This window comes from Zingiber officinale, chromosome 2B (assembly GCF_018446385.1).
Source record: "Zingiber officinale cultivar Zhangliang chromosome 2B, Zo_v1.1, whole genome shotgun sequence".
NCBI classification, from domain to species: domain Eukaryota; kingdom Viridiplantae; phylum Streptophyta; class Magnoliopsida; order Zingiberales; family Zingiberaceae; genus Zingiber; species Zingiber officinale.
Genome location: NC_055989.1, coordinates 25,781,969 through 25,801,238, shown reverse-complemented (window position 1 = coordinate 25,801,238; position 19,270 = coordinate 25,781,969). Strand labels below are relative to the sequence as shown.

Genomic DNA, 19,270 nt, shown 5'->3' with positions numbered 1-19,270 from the left:
AACCTCTTGACCGAAACTTGCTCATAATCATGCAAATCATAATAAACATGTCATGCAATTTCTATATCACATATGAAATTCTACTACAACTTAGTATATGCCTTCACAAGTGGATCTGATACCACTGTTAGGAACTAGGGCGCTAAACACGTGAAAGCGCAACGGAAAACATCTAGTTCCTTTCCAGAAGATCCATGCGAAAGGAAACCATATACTAAGTACTAATTCTTCTACATGAGAAAGTTATACCTTTGATGCGTGCCCTTCGCAATCCCGACAGCAACGTTTCTTTAAATGCGGATCTCAGCGAGATCAATACGTCCGCGCCTCTACAGTATCCACACGAACAAGTTCTCCATCTGTCTCACAAACTCACAACTTGGAGAAGAAACAACCTTCGTTGTGCTAGCAACTCTACAAGGTTGTTTTTGGCCAAGAGAAGAAAAGGAAGAAGAGCAAAACCAAGAAGAGCACACTCACCCAAAAGGTCACTTCATCTATATAAGGTGACTTCACAAAAGAGTTACTTTACCAAATAGGTTACTTCACCAAAAAGGTTACTTTACCAAAAAGGTTACTTCACCTAAAGGTTACTTTTACAAATGGTTTTTGTATTCATCCAATGAATACGAAATACTTTTGTCTCTTGATCTTCCTTTTGATTAATGATATATTAATCTCTATTAATATTCATTAATCTTAATGGGTTGGATTTAGAATATTGGATTGACCATTAACCCAATAAGCCATTAACCTAATAAACCAATGAGTCTAACCCATTACTCAATAAGTTTAATCCGAATTCATTCGAGTCTAACCCAATGTGTATAATTCGGATTAAACTTAACCCCATAATCCATCTCCAAGTCAACGTGTTCTTTGTGTGTGACCCAATAGACTCTCGTAACGTTGACAATGTATCTAAAACTATTTAGATACATAAGCAATGAGTGACATCTAGCAAGGCATCATTGCTATCCAAGTGACGAGAAGGTCAAGATCCGACCTAACCTGTCCGTGGGTATTATCTTGTATGACTTGGTCCCTCTATCCTTGATATCTAGGTTGATCAATGAGGCATAGACCGTGTCATCCTCTTATCAACCTTTGTGTTTCTTGATCTCTAAGTAGACACACTCACAATAAAATAAGCTCAATATCTCATATTGACTCATTTGCATATGGTCATGCTTTCTTGTGTCCTACTAATCAAGGGGCCCACAGATATCGCTTCCATCATATGGAAGGGATAGATCTCATCTACATTACTCACATCCCTCCGCATAATTCATTGCATACCCAGTGATCGACTTTATTGTCCACCTTGTTACAGGTGACGTTTGCCGATACCAAAGTACACAACTCCTTATGTAGGGAACCGTAGTGACTTCAGGTCAAATGACTATTCATACCAATAGTTACATGAGAATGTTTATGATACTCATATAATGATCCATGAAACATTCTCATGGCGGGTCATTCAGTATATATTCTCTAATATATACCCATGTGTCAACCTGATATCTCATATCCATGACTTGTGAGATCAAGTTATCTGTTGACCTACATGCTAGTCTCAACGCATTAATATTGTCCTTTGTATATTAATGCTTGACTAGGAATAATTAAGAGTAGTGTTCTCTACAATATCTCACTATCAATTCAACCAATTGATATATTGTAGATAAGAACCTACTACTCAAGGATATTATTATACTTATTCAATTGACACTGAACTGAAATAAATATAATAACCAACTTTGTCTTTTATTAATAATGATATATGATACAATAATGTGCCCTTTACAATCATCTCATAATTGGTACTAGGCTAATACAACAAATTCCTCCCCCTTAAATAAAATTTCATCCCCTAAATTAACACTTACCAAGTCAGTAAAAGTCATTCTATATTCGGGGGAAAATATTAGATTGGGCCTAAAGCAAACAATAATGTTTTGACACGTAAGCTAGCAATTAATTAAGTCTAAGCAGTTTTAATCTATGTTACCCATATTATTAATCCTCTAACTTAATATTTCAACAAACTTTCATTTTCTTCATGAATCTAAAATATAAGGCATTTAAACTTACAGAATTGAGGCTTGACTCTGTGAGCTTCTCGGAACCGGCAGTAGGCACAACCTTTCCAGAAACTTTTGCTCTGATACCAACTGTAACGCCCCTAGTTTTTTTTTACACATAATAAAATATAAATTGCGGGCGTCACCTATTCTTACTTTCATAAAGGTTTCTTAGTTCAAATTACATAGACGGTTCAAAGATAAACATAACAAAATACAGAATTTAATCTGGATGGTCTTCGGGTTGTACTGCCCTTGTTCTGAGTTGGCTCACTGGTCAATGCCTCCTGTCTCATTTGTCTCATTATCTGAAAAAAAGTATAATCTGTGAGTCGAGAGACTCAGCATATTCGAAACAGTGTTATGTATTAATTATCGAATATAATCTAGTGTACTAAGGGGAATCATATACAAGGTAACTTGGGGTCTCTCTACTAGCATACTATGAACGTAAACATAGGCACCGATATAAGCAAGAGAGAATAAACATGAGCGTGCATATTAACAACCATAATCATGAGCATGAACATAAACATAATATAAGCATATGAATAGACTTAATCGTGAGCATGAACATAGCATATCATGAACTTAACATTTTTATAACATATTATGGACTTAACGTATTCATAGCATAACATGGATCTGAATTTAGCTTATCCTGAACCTAACTTATTCATAACATATTATGGAAACTGATATTGGGCTCCCTCTGGGGGCTTGTCCCATAAACGGGCTCCTTCTGGAGCCTTTTCTTGTAAACGGGCTCCCTCTGGGCCTTTTCCTATAAATGGACTCCCTCCGGGGCCTTTTCCCTCACAGTATTCCCATCAAACCTCATCATGTTGTTGCAGTAGATTTACCGATATTGGGCTCCCTCTGGGGCCTTCTCCTGTAGATGGGCTCCCTCTGGGGCATTCTCCCGTAAACGGGCTCCCTCTGGGGATTTTCCCGTAAACAAGCTCCCTCTATGCCTTCTCCCTCACGGTATCCTCATTAAATTTTTATTAATTAATTTACTCGATATTGGGCTCCCTCTGGGGCCTTCTCCTGTCAACGAGCTCCCTCTGGGGTCTTCTTCCATAAACAGGCTCCCTCTGGAGTCTTCTCCCGTAAACAAGCTCCCTCTGGGACCTTTTCCCTCACGATATCTTCATTGAATCTCATTAACCACTTGTTAATTAATGCGTTAATATTACTTTACTAAAACTAGTATTAAAGTTCAGATTATCAATTAAACCGTTATAAAATTGCTTAACCAATTCCATTAACTAAATCATAGATTAATTAACTTACCTTAATTAATTCCTTAATTAATCTCTCAATCAACCTTATTAATTAATTAATCTATCAAACTAAATTAATCAATTAAGTTGATTAAATTACTTAATCGATTTTTTAATTAATAATCTTAATTATGCAACCCCTCTAATTAATTTTCTGATTACATTAATTAAACGTATTAATCAAATGACTTAATTAATCGATTATTTCTTCAATAATCAAACTACACTAATAACTCGGTTAATATTACTTGATCGACCCATTAAATATGTATTCAATCAGATTAATAGTTAATGAAGTTAATCATATACTAATCAACCTCAAACAATTAATGAATATCTATTATATCACCAACCATTTAATCAATAATAGTAAATTATAAATAATTCAATTCATTAAATCTCTAATCAAGATTAGATTATCATACCATATATAAATTACACAGTAGACCTATTCGTTAAGATATTAAATTTAACTAACAATTGGAATCAAATAAATAGAATAAATCTTACGGTTAATTAAAGAAATAAATCATAATTTTAGTTAATTAAACCACATGGTCCCTACCGAAAAGTCATTAGAACTTCATCGAATGAACAAGAAAAGAAAAGCATAATCATTACCAATAAAACATTCATTGAATTTTGTAGCATGCAAAAGTATAGAGCCAAAATTAGCATAACATACTAAATTATCTCTTAAACATGGTTGGGTTTACTATTCCTACACATCATTATATGAACTGAATATTGCATAAATTGGTTTAGAACATGCACAATTTATATAGAACCAAAACATGATATCATGATAAGAAAACAAGCCAACCTTACAAGCTATAAAATTAATAACTTCACAAAATTATAGACACTAATTAAGAACATTAACATAATTAAAAACATGCACAATTCATTTAACTTAAACATGATATCATAACCAGGAAGCAAGCTAACCTTACAAGCTATAAAATTTCCAACCTTCACAAGATTATAGAAACTAATTAACAGCATTAACATAATTGGAAACATGCACCATTCATATGAAACCAAAACATGGTATCATAATAAGGAAACAAACCTAACCTTACAAGCTACCTAATCCGAAACTTCAAATAATTATAGAAACTAATTAAGAGCATTAACATTGTAGAAACATGCACCATTCATTGAAATCGAAACATGATATCATAAAAAGGGAACACCCAAACTACACAAGACTATAGAGGCTAACTACCACAATAACAAGGTTAGGAACATGCCTTCTACCAACTCCCACTTCTCGTATTCCTTTGGGGCTCTAGAACTGGTGGAGAACAATGGGAAGGAGAGGAGTTCCTTAGGGCTGGCGGCACATCAAGAGGATGGGGCTTTTGGAGGTAGGATTTTTAAAGAGATGGAGATTAAGACTTTGTCTAAATTTTATCCTTCAAGTCATATAATTTATTTATCTTTTTTTTATATATACTTTATTTTTATATATGTTACACGTTACATACATAATATATTAAATCTTATTTTTTTCTTATTCTTATTTAATTATATATTTTATATTATATATAATATATTATTTATAGAAATAGTATGTTACACGTTGTGTTTCTTATATATTTTTTTTCCTTATTTGCTTTTATTTATGTTTTATAATTTATATTATACATTTCATATAATATATTATATATATTTTATTTCTATGTTAATTAGATGAATAATCTCTATAAATTTATAGATACTAAATTTTATCCCTAAATGCATTAATTCCTATATACTAAGTTTTATCCACATGTTTTAATTTCATACTTGTTTAATCTTTATTTACACAATATAATTTATATAATATATTTTATATTATACATAATATTTCTTTGTTACACGTTCTTACCGTTTTAAATACTATATAATTTACATTATATATTTTATATTATACATAATATTTCTTATTTACATATTCATACATTTATTTTTATACTATATAATTTATATTATATATATATATATATATATATATATATATTATGTTATTTATATTTCATTTTCATATTATTTAGAAGAATGATTTATTCACATAAATTATATAAATACTAAATATTTGTATATTGGTTTATTATTATTATTTTAATATAATTCCATATATATCCACATATATAAAAATCCGGTTTTATAAATGTTAAATCAGTTATATTATTTTTATAAAACTTAATACTAAGTATAAATAGAAGCCTATATTCATATACTAATTTTATATTTATATATATCCATGTTTATATTAACTATACATGGTAACATATAATTCATGTTTATAATACTAAGTAATTGCATTAATTTTGTATATATATTTATTTTCATATACTAATTTCATATTTATATATATATCCATGTATATATCACGTATATATGGTAATATATATAGTTCTATTTCGATATTACAATTTCTTAATTATAATATATACTATATATATATTCTAATACACGTTGTACATATATATTCTTTTTGTTTAGTTATATATTATGTATAATATATTTCTAATGTTTTACTTCTATATTATTTAGATTAATAATATAAATACTAGATCTTTATAAATTTTATATATTTAGCTCAATTTCTTAATATACTTATTAATCAAATTTACATAACTGTGGACTAGCTGAATTAATTTAATTTATTTATGCAAATAAATTCATAATTAAATCAAATGAGCAATTACAATTAACCCAATAAATATTCTTAATTAAATAAATTTAAAATCTAATTATAATTAATCCAATAAATTTCTTAATTTAATAAATCCAGATTCTAATTAAATTGTAATTTAATTCAATAAATTTTCTTAATTAAATAAGTGATTTTGGACACTACAAAAACTATATCTAGATCAAGTCTTATCTCTATCCATATTATCTGACTTATCCTTATTCTTATCTAAATCATAAAGATGAACTAGATCTTTTGCCACATCATCTTCCATGTCAATATTTCATAACTCAACAATTTGGATCGAATCTAGTCAGTCTACCAAACTGCTGGTTTAATCTACTGATCTAGTTTGGGTTTGGTTCAACCCAAGTTAAGTTTGATTTAGCCATTTACATTTATCTACTCTCTGTTTTGCTTCTAGCTCCATGTTCTATAAAACAATCATACAAAATATAAAGAAACAACCTAGCCTATATCTATAAGTCTACTCAACCTACTAGACGTACCTTTTACTTGGAGGTTCCTCCAAATCTACTACCTAAGGGTTAATTCCTTAGAATCAAACCACACTCTTGTAAGTCTACCTGACCTATTATGCTTCATGCTTGGAGTTCACTCCTCCAAGACTTCCTATTACCTAGGGTTACTTTTTCCTAGGGTTTTCCACTGTCTAACTTCACTCACTAAGACTTTCACAACCTAACTTACTCACTAGGGCTTAGTTTCACTCACTAGGATTTTCACTGTTTAGTTTTACTTACTAGGACTTCCATCATTTAGCTTCATTCACTAGAACCTAGCTTTACTCACTAGAGCTTCCATTGCCTGGGTTCATTCACCGGAACTTCTCCTTTGTCTAACCTCCAGTTATGATTTTTCCCTGCTAGTCATCTAGTCTTGACAATGATAAAGTTCTATTTAGATCAACCCTTGCTTAAACTGACCAAACTTAGATACATTAATATTAAAAATCAAACCCTAGAAGCTGATTGCACCAACACATGTGTCTGCCGATAATTAACTTCTTATTCTATTGTAGTAAAGCTGCCACTATCTAACCAACTGAACACTCTCATATGGACGAATGATGAATCAGGTAATACCGAACTTAGGATGACCGGCCCGACTCTATGGAAATTTTTCATCGACTACCAGAGTAAATCAAGAAGTGTTTATAATGGACGGCTCAAAAGCCTAATATTTTATAATTACATGCCCTATTTAAAAAATATCTTTACAAATTTATTATAACCGGCGATCAAACCACCTATACTTAAATAATAACTTAATACACTTATTTTGCACCGTATCAAATTATATAAAAGATTCATTTAGTTGATCCATATACGATACAACTTAATTGTTGTTGTTAGCTGCGTCGGTTTGAGTAAAATCTAGCACTAGAGTTCCTCTTCTTAATGCCATTGGATCTTGATCCAACGGTGTTTCAAACAAACACGCGCGAATCTATTCAAACAAACATCCAATGTGAAAAGACCAAGAATAGGCCCCCACAATTAATTCGCCACGTTGTTCCAATTAAAAGTCATGTGACCATCCACCGATCACGCGCGAATCCGTCTACCCAAACTCACCAAATGCCGCGTGGCACTTCACTCTCGCTTCACCTGCTCCGGGTCGGCTTAGCTCGGTTCGGCTTAGACTACAGAGATTGATGAGCCGCAGAGCCGAGACGACTTTGTCCATTTCTGTGCTTATATAATTGAACAATTGTGCTCATCGATCAGGGACCAGGGCGAGGAGGATAGGAAGGCAGGGAAGCGATCCGCTGTTAGGGTTTCCAATATTCGCCATCGTCTTTTTGATTTAGGGATCCATCTCGGTTCGATCCTTCCACCTCTCTTTGCAGGTAAAGGCTCTTGCTTTTGGAATTTGTTTAGGGTTTTTTTTCCTTCTTCTTCTGGGTGCTTGAGAAAACCAACAATCTCATCTTGAGAAATTAGTTGTGTATACTATTCATATTTTCATTATAATTATTTACCAGTTTGCCGGCAGCCAGATAAATGTTAAAATAGGATAAAACTGATTAGCTCCCATTATTTACCTTGTAAATCTGAGTGTTGTCAAAATGATGAATCTCTTCATTTTGATTCGTAACGTGGAACTTGCTTACCTCTAATCGGACAATGACATTTTTATTCCTTTATTATTGGGGAAAAATTATTTTGGGTGAGCAAAGGAATATTTTGAAGCGTTGAGGAAATTTTTTAAAGCTAGAAGATGCATAAACTTCCTAGTGAACTATCACGCTTCCTGTGATTTGCTTAACCGCTAATTCCTTGCAGCTTGCTCTAAGTATGACGGTATGGCGGTTTACTATCAAACTTTGCTGCATCATCATTCCTGTTGTTTGCGATTGTGATTATTTTTTCTCTTGTCATGTCAAGAAAATGACAGTTATCTTCTAAGCTTCAATTGGCATGTTGTGTGATGTCAACGGAAATAAGTAAAATTTTCTCTCTGGGTTGCAGTTGCAGTGACTTTTACACGCCCAAGAGCCGTAGCATCATCTGACATGGAGGTATTTGGCAAATCCATGATTGCTGAGTCAAGCAATGTGATTTATTTGTCCAGTATTCTTAACAAGGAAGGGTCAATTCCTAGTCATAAATGTGATAACAGATGCCAAAATGAGCTTGTGTTTGGGAATGTGTACCGGTGCAAATTAACAGGATTGACACACATCTGCGATAATAATTGTGACCAGAGGATTTTGTATGATAACCATAGTTCTCTCTGCAGAGTGAGTAGGCAGATTTTTCCTCTTTCACCAGCAGAAGAGCAGGCTGTGAGAGGAGTGCGGAGGAAACTGGAAATGACTAATGCTGATGGCTGTGCTTTTAAGCGTAGGCGAGATGCCCAGCTGCATCCTTCTCCTTTTGAGAGGACCTGCTCTGCAGTATCTCCAATATGCAGTCAAATTGGAGATGGCATGGATATGAGTTAGAGCTGATTACACCCATTTCCCTTCTCTCTTCTCCCTCTTTTTTCTATTTCCATTTCTCCATGCCATCTATATTATATTATGGATGGAAAAAGACCTTTTTAAACAATACATGGAAGGCACGCAGAACTTTGTAGTAATTTTCCAATCAAACTTTTATACTATATTTTTGTAACCGCTTAAGTTTGAACTTCTCGTTGAGAGGATGACAGGTATTGGGAATCAAATATCTAGGTTTACCTTATGAGAGGATTGTTATTGCATTTTTCAAGGCTTGTAGCTTCATTATATATCACATCCTTTTGCTAAGCTCTGCAGTTGATTAGCTCACCCAAACTTATATCTTGTATATATAACTATTTTCTTGAGGTAGATGCTCTCCCTCTTATTCCTTTTTTAACTCTTGCAGGGGAAATTATAGCATAGGGAATGCAGAATAGCTTTCTTTTACTTGTAGTTCATCATAGTGATGATTTTATATCTTGTTGTTTCTATCTTTGTTTGGTGGAAATTGTACTTTTGACTGAATTTACTTGTTACTGAGCTCTTGCAGACATGTATGTAAATAACAACCTGAAAGGCAGGTTTTATGCATTAGGTGCAGATATTTTTATTTGCTGATATTACTTGTTTATTTTTCAATTGTCTGCAGGTGCTGGTGTATTTATATTTCCTTAATTAATTTTGCAATCTTTTATTCATTTACCTGAAAATCTATGTTGTTTTGCAGGAACTCAAGCGCTGACAGATCAGTATATGAAAATTGTTTCTCATTTAGTTGGGTTGATTTTAGTTTACGGTTAGCACCTTCTGACCTGATTTCATATTTGCAGGTGCAAATTGTGGAGTGCATTCATGTTTCTTACCATCAGATGCGACAAACCAAAGGATGCTGATAATCCCTTCGCTAGATGTTCAATGTTGCCGCTGCTACTCTATTCGAGAAATTTTTTAACTGTCCTACGGGAGACCACCTTGTTTGTTTGTGGCCAGCTTGCTGAAGCATCTTCCGATATCCAGTCATTAACTACATTGCCATCTCGATGATACATCATTCTAACTCGGAGAGGCTTGCTAGATGTATTTAGCTCCAAATCAAAAGAAAAGCAACTGCAATTGCTGATGCATCAATTGTTTCTGTACCACTGTTAATGTACATGGTCTTTTATTATCTCAAGGGATCCAGATGAATATACATTTCCCCTTTATTTACCCCATTAACATTTTTATCATATTCCATATGTGTTTGATGTGAAACAAATCGAATGTATCATTTCTTTTCTGTGAGTTTAAATGCATATGGTTGCAATTTGTTACATCTCCCTTAACATTGATTAGAGAGTTCTCTAGTCTGAATTTACACTAATAACTGTTTGCATATTTGGTTTTAAAATTAAACTTTTTGCTTCCTAGTATGTTATATATTATTATATTTATGCCCTGGGTCGGATTGGGGACGAACATATTTATCATCATGATATATTATTATAATCCGTATTTGTCTTTTATCATCATGATATATTATTATAATCCAATTGTGTCTTGTCTTCTCTATAAGAATTTGCCACCAGGAAATTTTATACCTCTATGAAATTTCATTTTTCTTAAATTTGGAGTATAATTTATGCATTGATTGAGGTTGTTTTAACTCGATAAATAAATATATAACTCTGTTTAAACTTTAAAAGGTATTTATCCGCAGGCCGAGCTACGATCCACGAAGCTGCGCCAGCCGAAGATGAAGAACTCTGTGGTCTCCCCTGCAAGGCCCTTTTCTATCCTAACCCCGATTCCCAGGAGCGACCTTCCTTCTTCGTTGCTGCTCTCCACAACCCGCCGTGGCTCTCCTCCACCACCGCGTCTTCGCGTCGCCGCTGCTGTCGCCTCCCCACCTGTGGGCAGTCTCTCAGTTTCTGTCTTGTTTTCCGTCCGAATGCGATTTTGTTGTGATGGAACCCCTCTCAGGCGGCGGATCTGGAAAGGAGGAAGCACGACCTCCTCCGAGCCGTTCAAGACACGCAGCGCGGCCTCGTCGCCACCGCCGACCAGCGCTCCGCCGTCGAGGAGGCCCTCGTGAGTAGTTGACTCCGTTGGCCCGCCTCTACCTTTACCTTTTCGGCTCTTCTTCTTCTTCTTCTTCCGATGTTAGAGAGATTGCCTCGTAGGTGTCGGTCGAGGAGTACGACGCCGGCTCACCTGTGGTCCTCTCGAAGCTGGATGGTACTTGGCGGCTCAACTACACCACTGCATCTGACGTTCTCGTCCTATTTGAAGCTGCGACTAGGCTTCCCTTCCTCCAGGTGATCCTCATCCTTCATTCCCTCAATTTCACCGTCTCAGTGATCGCTTACGCGCTGCGTTGTGATAGGTCGGGCAGATCTTTCAGAAATTTGAATGCAAGGATCGATCAGACGGAGGGGTAGTCCGGAATGTAGTACGCTGGAGTATTTCTCCCCTCTTGGAGGTAAACATGAGCATAAATTGCTCTACGAGTATGCCTGGAAAATAAATATTGTGATTTAAGCAATGATTTTTGAAGTGCAAGCACATAACATATACTCTAATAATGTGCCTTTTTTTTAATTGAATTTTTTTCTTTAATTTTTATTTTTTGATACTACAATAGATTGTTTACAATTTAGATGGTTGCGTAATTGTCACAGTGCATATTTATTGTCTTTATAATGTTAAAGTTGAGTTCTTTAACAATAAATTTTATGTACATTATCTCATAGGTTCTACAAGTCATTGTTATGTATTTTGCTTTCTCACTAAATCTATATCACGATGCAGTACTTTTCTTTTACTTTTCCATGTTATAAGATTGGATTTCGATGTTTCATAAAATCCTAAGGTGGGCCTTGTATCAATACTAGACCCAACTTAATTGGAATCAAAGAAGGGATTCAATATTTAGTGTCTATGTTTTGTATAAAATAAACCCTTCCCTTCTGAAGATCCTTTCATTTATTATAGGATTCTTAACACTACCTCCAGTGACACTTTTTGGGTCTTTCCATAAACTGATTTCATATACGTTTGCCTAGTAAAAAAGATGAGTTTTCTCCTTGAGTCATTGTTGATGAGATTAGTCTTCAAAATGGCCATATAACTTAATAGAATTGGAATCTTTGTTCATTCCTTACAAACATATTGACTTATTGCAAAAGATCTATCATATATTTTCTTTAAAATAAATATATTCCTTAATAACTATAATGGCTTTGATTTATGAAACATGAAATTATATTATTCAATTAAAATAGTTATTGTCTAATTCATCTCTAGTGAAATTACTTTTCCTTATTGACGCATCCATTTTGATGTTTTGATCGTTCTTAGTTTTCCTTGTAGGAACTAGAAGGTGCAACTTTGGTAGTCTCTGCTAAATTTTCACTCCTTTCTAAGCGCAATATATTTCTTCAGTTTGAAGAGGTAGCTCTATTTGTACAATTTTTTTTATCTTTTATATGAAAATTTGTGAGTCGGCTAAGCTATTAATACCTAAAGAGATCCATTTTGCGATAAATTTGGATCTGGAAAATTGTACCACTTTATCCAATTGAGTAAATTGCCACCGAGTTCAGTCTGGTTGTATCTGAAAAACTTGTCTGTTTTTAAGTTTCTATTTATGGGGCAAGCCTGCTTAATAGTAGGAATAGAAATTAACTTTACATAGAGATAGAGTTCAATGACAGATAAGATGGGGGGACTCATGCCTTGTTATAGTAGTTTATTTGTTTTGCAGGATGGAATCTTGTCTTCCCTGTGCAGCACTAATCAAGTCTACCTTTGGCTATTCGATAACCTTGGTCTTTAGCAAACATTGGGCTTTAGAATCCAATCACAAATCACATTTTGTTTCTTTATGGATAGACAACTGAAAAGAAAAACGATGGAAGTTCAACGAGTTAATGATAAAATAGAGCACTGGATAAGTGCTTTTTTACTTGAGTAACAGAGTTAACTCTTAACCAGAATGAATTAGGGAGATGCTATTCGATGTTTTGAAATTTCATCCAAACTTTTGAGGAGTTAATAATGTACATGCGCATCCTTTGACAATTAAATGTCGAGGTTCTTGCTAACATTCTATCTTAGAAGAACTAATGACTTTGAAGTATTGATGTTCTGGCATGACTAGTGTGGCTCATAATTAGACAACTGTTTCCTCCATGATCTGTTGTTTGGATGTGTGAATTGTGGTGATTATTACATTGTACCTTCCTTACTATATAAAGATGACAGGTCAAGTAAATTCCTTATTTTTTCTTACCTTACTTTTTCTTTGAGAATGTTTCCTAAATGCTAGGTTGCTGTCGAAAACATTAGAATTAGTGAAGAACTACAAGCGTTGATAGCTCCAGCTATATTCCCTCGTTCATATTTAAGTCTACAGGTCTGGAATTGTATTTCCTTTTCTAATCAATTAGCTCTTATTAACATCTAGACATGGTTATCTAGCTTTTGCACAGGTGATAAAACTGAAAAACTTTATTTGCAAAACACTATGTCCTGCTCTTTTCTTGATGACTTATCAATGGGCAAATTCTGGTGGCATATGCATCGCCAAGAGAGTGACAGACATTTTTGAGGAACCTATTTTATGTGATTATTTACTCAACCAATTTTATGCAGATATTGCAGTTTATACGGAGTTTTCGAACTCAAGTACCTGTAAGCGGTCCAGACAGGTAAAGGACTTCTGACCCAAGTAACTTACGCTCCTAAAAAAGGATGTCAACATTTCTGCCAGCTTCCTTGCAGACGATCCCCGGGAGGGTTGTACTACTTATCATACTTAGACCGTGATATGCTGCTAGGTCGTGCCGTTGGTGGTGGGGGTGTGTTTGTTTTTACACGGGCGCAACCTCTTATAGTACATTAGCTAGAGGTAGTTTGAAAAGAAAAACACAGATAAAAGAACAGCGTTCAGCAAAGAGCCAAGGTAGCCAATGGACTATTCAGAATGTCTATAGCCTGGTATATCTGCATAAATTATGGCCAGACAACGGCGATACATTTAATGAATCCATCACAGGTTTACTCATTGCCTTGGGTTTTACTGGTGCCTCACTGTATTTGTTATCTTTTTTCTGCTTTGTAGCTGGAAATATATGATTCTTTTATAATTTCCAGAAATGTAATATCAAATCTCAATTGTTTGTGAGATTGATGTTATGCAGGGCTAACTGAATATCAACATTTGAACGACTGATATGTTTAAATGAAGGCGACAATTCAGGTCATGTTATGCTCGTCTGAGATGTCATGTTGGCTCTTCATGCTTGACGTGGCATGCTTGTTTGTTTCTTCGATGATGCTTGAGATACCATGTTAGATGTCTTGTTAATATTTGCTTTGGGGTTTCGAAATGAGCTTGGATAAGATTTAACCAATTGCTTTGTTTAATTCTATTCCACTCAAATTATGGCCAATCGATTGAAACATTTATCACGGAATCCTTGTTTGTCAATTGTTGTCTCCAATGACTCAATGCCTATCCAGTCGACTTAATTTGATCCTATTAGTCAATACAACTAAATTAGATTGCAAGCAATTGCGATTGGGATCACACTCAAAACACTTTCAATCAACTTAAATCCTATTAAATCGACTCAATATATGTAAATCGACGCAATATATGTCAATTGACTCAAGTTGACAAAATCCCCTTAAATGGTCTATTTAAAAAAAAAATAGAATACTGATTAGTTGACTCAAATCAAACAGAGAATAAGATGTTTCTATCATTCAACTACCCAATCGATTAATGTCACATTAGTTGCCTGAATTACCATTCAATCAACTCATATTGAAATAAAACACTTGTTTACGAGTATAATATCTTGAGTCGACTAGCAAGTCGACTAAAGTGTTTAGTTAGTTGAACTCAATGTTTAGTTAACTGGATTATGGACTATTCTCTTGAAACACTTATTTTTTACTCACACTTAAGTACAAACTATCCAAAAATCCAAGACTACAAGTTACTCGTAATATCTTGTCTCACATGTCTAGAAACCTCACTCTTGGATCTTCTTGTGTCTAAATAATGACAATATTGCAGCAGCAAATAGAATGTTTTGGATTAGACTTAAAACTCAACTTATTGACCATCACATGATTGATGAGGTTTACTAGTCGACTGATAGTTGTCAAACTAAGTTTGTAAGGGTCGTTAAGCAGGTGCAATGATCGGATTCGATGGAACAGTCGATTGATAGCGATGATCAATTAACTGATAGATGGAAACCAACCTGACAATAATCCTATAAAAGAGGGTTTCGAGGAAGATTGAAAGCGCCGATTCTTAGAGGTTTGGGAACAAAGTATTGCTGTATTTTCAGACCATTAAAAGAAAATATAAAATAACAAGAAAGCATCTAAAATAAGATTATTGTAAAGTCGCTTACTTTCATTGTATTTTCTCATATATATTTATATTCTTGTTGTCTTCTTTGTAAGAACAAGCATTGTAAGTAAATGTGACCCCCTGTCGGGTTCGACCCGAACCTAGCCCGGGCCCGTAACCGGGTCTGGCCTAGACCTGACCCGGAATCAGCTTGGCATGATGTCGGGCCGAACTGAAATTGGCCCGGTAAAATGACAGGCCAATTTCGATTTCAGGCCCCCAAAACTGGCAGATCGCCAATTCAACCTGCTGGTTTTTTATATTTTTTTTAAAGGACTGTTGGAACTGTCGATGATAATTCCTAGCCGTTGGAACCGCCGGTTCATAATGGTTGAGGGGAGTGGAGTATTTTTTTTAATGGTTAACATCATTTGATCATTTGTTGATCAATGACTATAATTTAGTGTCCGTTATTATCCCAACTCTATAAATAGGGAGTTCATTTCATTATTTTTACACACATCTTCACTACTTTTATTTTTAATTTCATATTCTCTACATGTTTTTGACTCCAAGTCGCCACTTGTAAGCACTTTTGTTTCCAATTTTCAACTACAAGGGAAGGGGGCTGTGGAGGTTCATCATCTCAATCTCAAAGGGGAAAGAAAATAATGAATCAGCACGAGAACATTCAATCCATCGATGATGAAACTGAGTACCTTCTGAACCGATGTAAATACTTCTAAGGTTCGGGAACTTCCTCCTCTAAAATCTTCTATTTTCACTAAACATTTTGAGAATGTCACTCTTCTGTCAAGAGAATTGCGTGCAAAGTATAAACATTGCAATGCTTCCTACAAATTCTAAGTCAGCGGCGGCTATGGGTCGTTGAAACAATACGTAGAAATGAAGCACCCGATGGAATATGGACTTGACTGTTCTCAAATACAATTATCTAGATTTTCTTCAACTAATGATAGTATTGATTCCGATTTATTTTTATATTCTGATAATAAATTAAGAGAATTATTAGCTAAATTGATTTCTGTAGAATATTTTTCTTTTAGTTTTGGATCTAAATGCACATTTGAAGGTTTTTATAAAGAATCTCTTAATCTATGTGCTAAATATGTTCCTAGAACTACACTTACTCGTACAATTAAAAAAATAGTAAAATAAGGAAAAAAGAATTTAATTGATGAATTTAGTAAATTAAATAATAAAGTTTCTTTATATTCCAATATGGGGAGTAATCATTGCCAAATACATTCATATATAAGTATGACTTACCATTAGATCGATAACTCTTAGAATTTCTAAAAAAGATTGTTAACTTATAGAGTTTTAAATGAATCACATACTGCTCATAACATCACATAATTATTATGTTTAGTTTTATAAGAATATGGATTAACTCATAATTTTTTTTTCAATATCATTAGATAATGCTAGTTCCAATACCATAGCTAAAATTTGTTTGTTAACATATTATTGGTGATTTATTTTTTCATATTCATTGTATATGCCATGTCTAAAATTTGTGTTCAAGATGGAATTAAAATTTTAGAATATCATATTAAATCAATTATTACTGTAATTTCTTATTTATGGTCACATCTATCTATAATAAAACAATGAGGTAAATTTTATAAAACTAATGGAATGAGACCTAAAATATTTCCACGTGATGTACCAACACATTGAATTTAATATATCAATTATTACAAGATTCATTTCAAAATTATTATATTTATTTTTTACACAAAATACTAATACTATTATATATTTATTTTCATAACAATAAAATATTTGTAGTAATATTTTTGAAATTTTAAAGTATTTAATGATGCAACCGAATAACTTTCTAGTGTTTATTATCCCATTGCTCATTTAATTTTAGAAACTTTTTCTAGTATAGTATTAATTTTAAATGAACATATTAATAATGAATCTTTATTTTCTTGCATATTACGTATGAAAACTAAATGAGAAAAATATTTTTATGTTATTGTTGAAATTTATTTAATTACATTTTGTAACACCCGTAAATTTCCTCTCCTCCAAAAGAACAAAAAAAAATAGAAGAAGAGAAAAGAAATAAAAATATATACATAAATAACCTGGGCTAAGATTTAAACCCAAGACCATTGATCTAAGATTTGGTTTAAGTAGTCATTAGGGTGGTGGTAAAGCATCATATTAGAAATAGGAAACTATTCATTATATGTAGATTATGTGTGAAGAGATGTTTCAACTCCCACTTAGTATAAAAGGGAATGGAAGAGATCAAAACCTAATTTTTCATTTCCTCTTCTCCTCCCTAGCCGAAATTTCCTCTTCCCATTTCTTTTTAGTTTTCGGCCAAGAACCTTAGGGTTCTAAGTTTCTAAGTTCTTCAAGAGGAGAATATAAGAGGAGAGTTTTCACAAGGATTAGTACGTGCGTGAAGGGTGACTTGGAGATTAAGGCTCTATTTACTTGGGAGAGTGGAAAGCAAAATTAAGGAAAAGTTTCCACAGTAGAAAAGTTTTCGTCGTTTACTTCATTAAAATTTTCCAAAGGAAAAGTAACTCAATCCATCAGCGGATAATTTTAGAGCCAAAATCGATCACCTCAAAATCGGACGGAAAGCAGCGGATGGGAAAAAAATGACTCATGTACCCCTTTTGCATTCACAAAATTACACCATATACCAAAAAAATGACGCATGTAGCCCTTTTAACTCACAAAATTACACTATGTACAAAAAAAATGATGCATGCACCCTTTTTTATTTACAAAATTACATCATAAGTATTCACCTTCCTCTATCAAGGTAAACAAGTGTGCAAAGGAAAAGATTTCTTCACCCTTTCTTTTCTCTTCCTCCAAAGATAACTTTCTATCGTTGATTCCTTTACTTTCCTCATCCACACTCTAGAGTAAACATAGCATAAGGCATACAAGAGAGGATTGTCTTTCTTACACCCAATAATAGTAAGATATAGCGAAAGGATGTAAGTACTACTCACCTACAGTATGAGTTGCTTCGATGATGCATGTTGTGATATGTTTTATGCATGTTAAAGAAGATACATGTTGTGTTATATTTTATGCATGTTAAAGAAGATACATGTTGTGTTATGTTTTATGTATGTTAAAGAAGATACATGTTATGATTGTAAGAGGCCCTCCAAAGTTTTGGGATAAAGAGCATGTTTGGAGTATCTTGATTTGCTTCCCATTTAGTTTTGGGGCTAAGAAGCATATTCAAGTGCCCTAAAGTGCTTCCCTATAAGTGTGGGGGATTAAGCGCACATAAGGTGCTTGTTTAAATGACAAGTAAGTGCAAGTATAAGAAAACAATGTTTAAAAGAAAGTATTTTACTTTAAAGTGATATGTACTTGACACAAGGTCCATGGGTGGGCTCCTAGATCGCCCCTAGGCCCTAGATCGCCTATTAGTACCTTAATAGGTTCGGGATTAGCTATCTCGGATCTCATTAAGGATGCACGCAAAGTGGTACAATGCCGAACCCAAGTAACTTTATTATTATTTTCACTAGTTATGTAATATAAAGTTTTCAAAACTCGTTGTTTGTCTTAGTGGAAGCCTTCCTAATTTTGAGAACTGGAGTTATAAAGTGTAGCATTGATGAATTCTATAGTACGGAAAGACTTATGTTTCCATTACATGTTTACATTACTAGCATGGTTTTAAGTTGATGTTTTACATGACAAACCTATCTAAAAATGCATGTCATGTACATATTTCCGAATTATGCGTTTTAGTATGAACTATTGTCAAGTGCAAGTTTTGTGTTTTCCCCAAGCAGTTTTGAAAAGCATGTTCTCTTTTAATGCTTGTTTTGTGAGTAGATGGTACTTACTAAGCATCCGCTTATAGATTTGTAT

General features: G+C 33.7%; 2 protein-coding genes across 2 annotated transcripts; both read left to right on the top strand.

Annotated features, from left to right (window-relative positions):
- The first annotated feature begins 7,771 nt into the window (after nucleotides 1–7,771).
- LOC122045509 lies at nucleotides 7,772–10,255 on the top strand. Its single transcript, XM_042605754.1, has 2 exons — nucleotides 7,772–7,926; nucleotides 8,549–10,255. Exon 2 carries the CDS (start codon nucleotides 8,593–8,595, stop codon nucleotides 9,022–9,024), a length of 432 nt encoding a protein of 143 aa, XP_042461688.1. The 5' UTR covers nucleotides 7,772–7,926; nucleotides 8,549–8,592; the 3' UTR covers nucleotides 9,025–10,255.
- Nucleotides 10,256–10,759: 504 nt separating this feature from the next.
- LOC122045508 (probable plastid-lipid-associated protein 10, chloroplastic) lies at nucleotides 10,760–14,270 on the top strand. Its single transcript, XM_042605753.1, has 8 exons — nucleotides 10,760–10,915; nucleotides 10,987–11,094; nucleotides 11,187–11,321; nucleotides 11,390–11,485; nucleotides 12,376–12,456; nucleotides 13,334–13,420; nucleotides 13,660–13,715; nucleotides 13,789–14,270. Exons 1-8 carry the CDS (start codon nucleotides 10,760–10,762, stop codon nucleotides 13,907–13,909), a joined length of 840 nt encoding a protein of 279 aa, XP_042461687.1. The 3' UTR covers nucleotides 13,910–14,270.
- The last annotated feature ends 5,000 nt before the right edge of the window (nucleotides 14,271–19,270 follow it).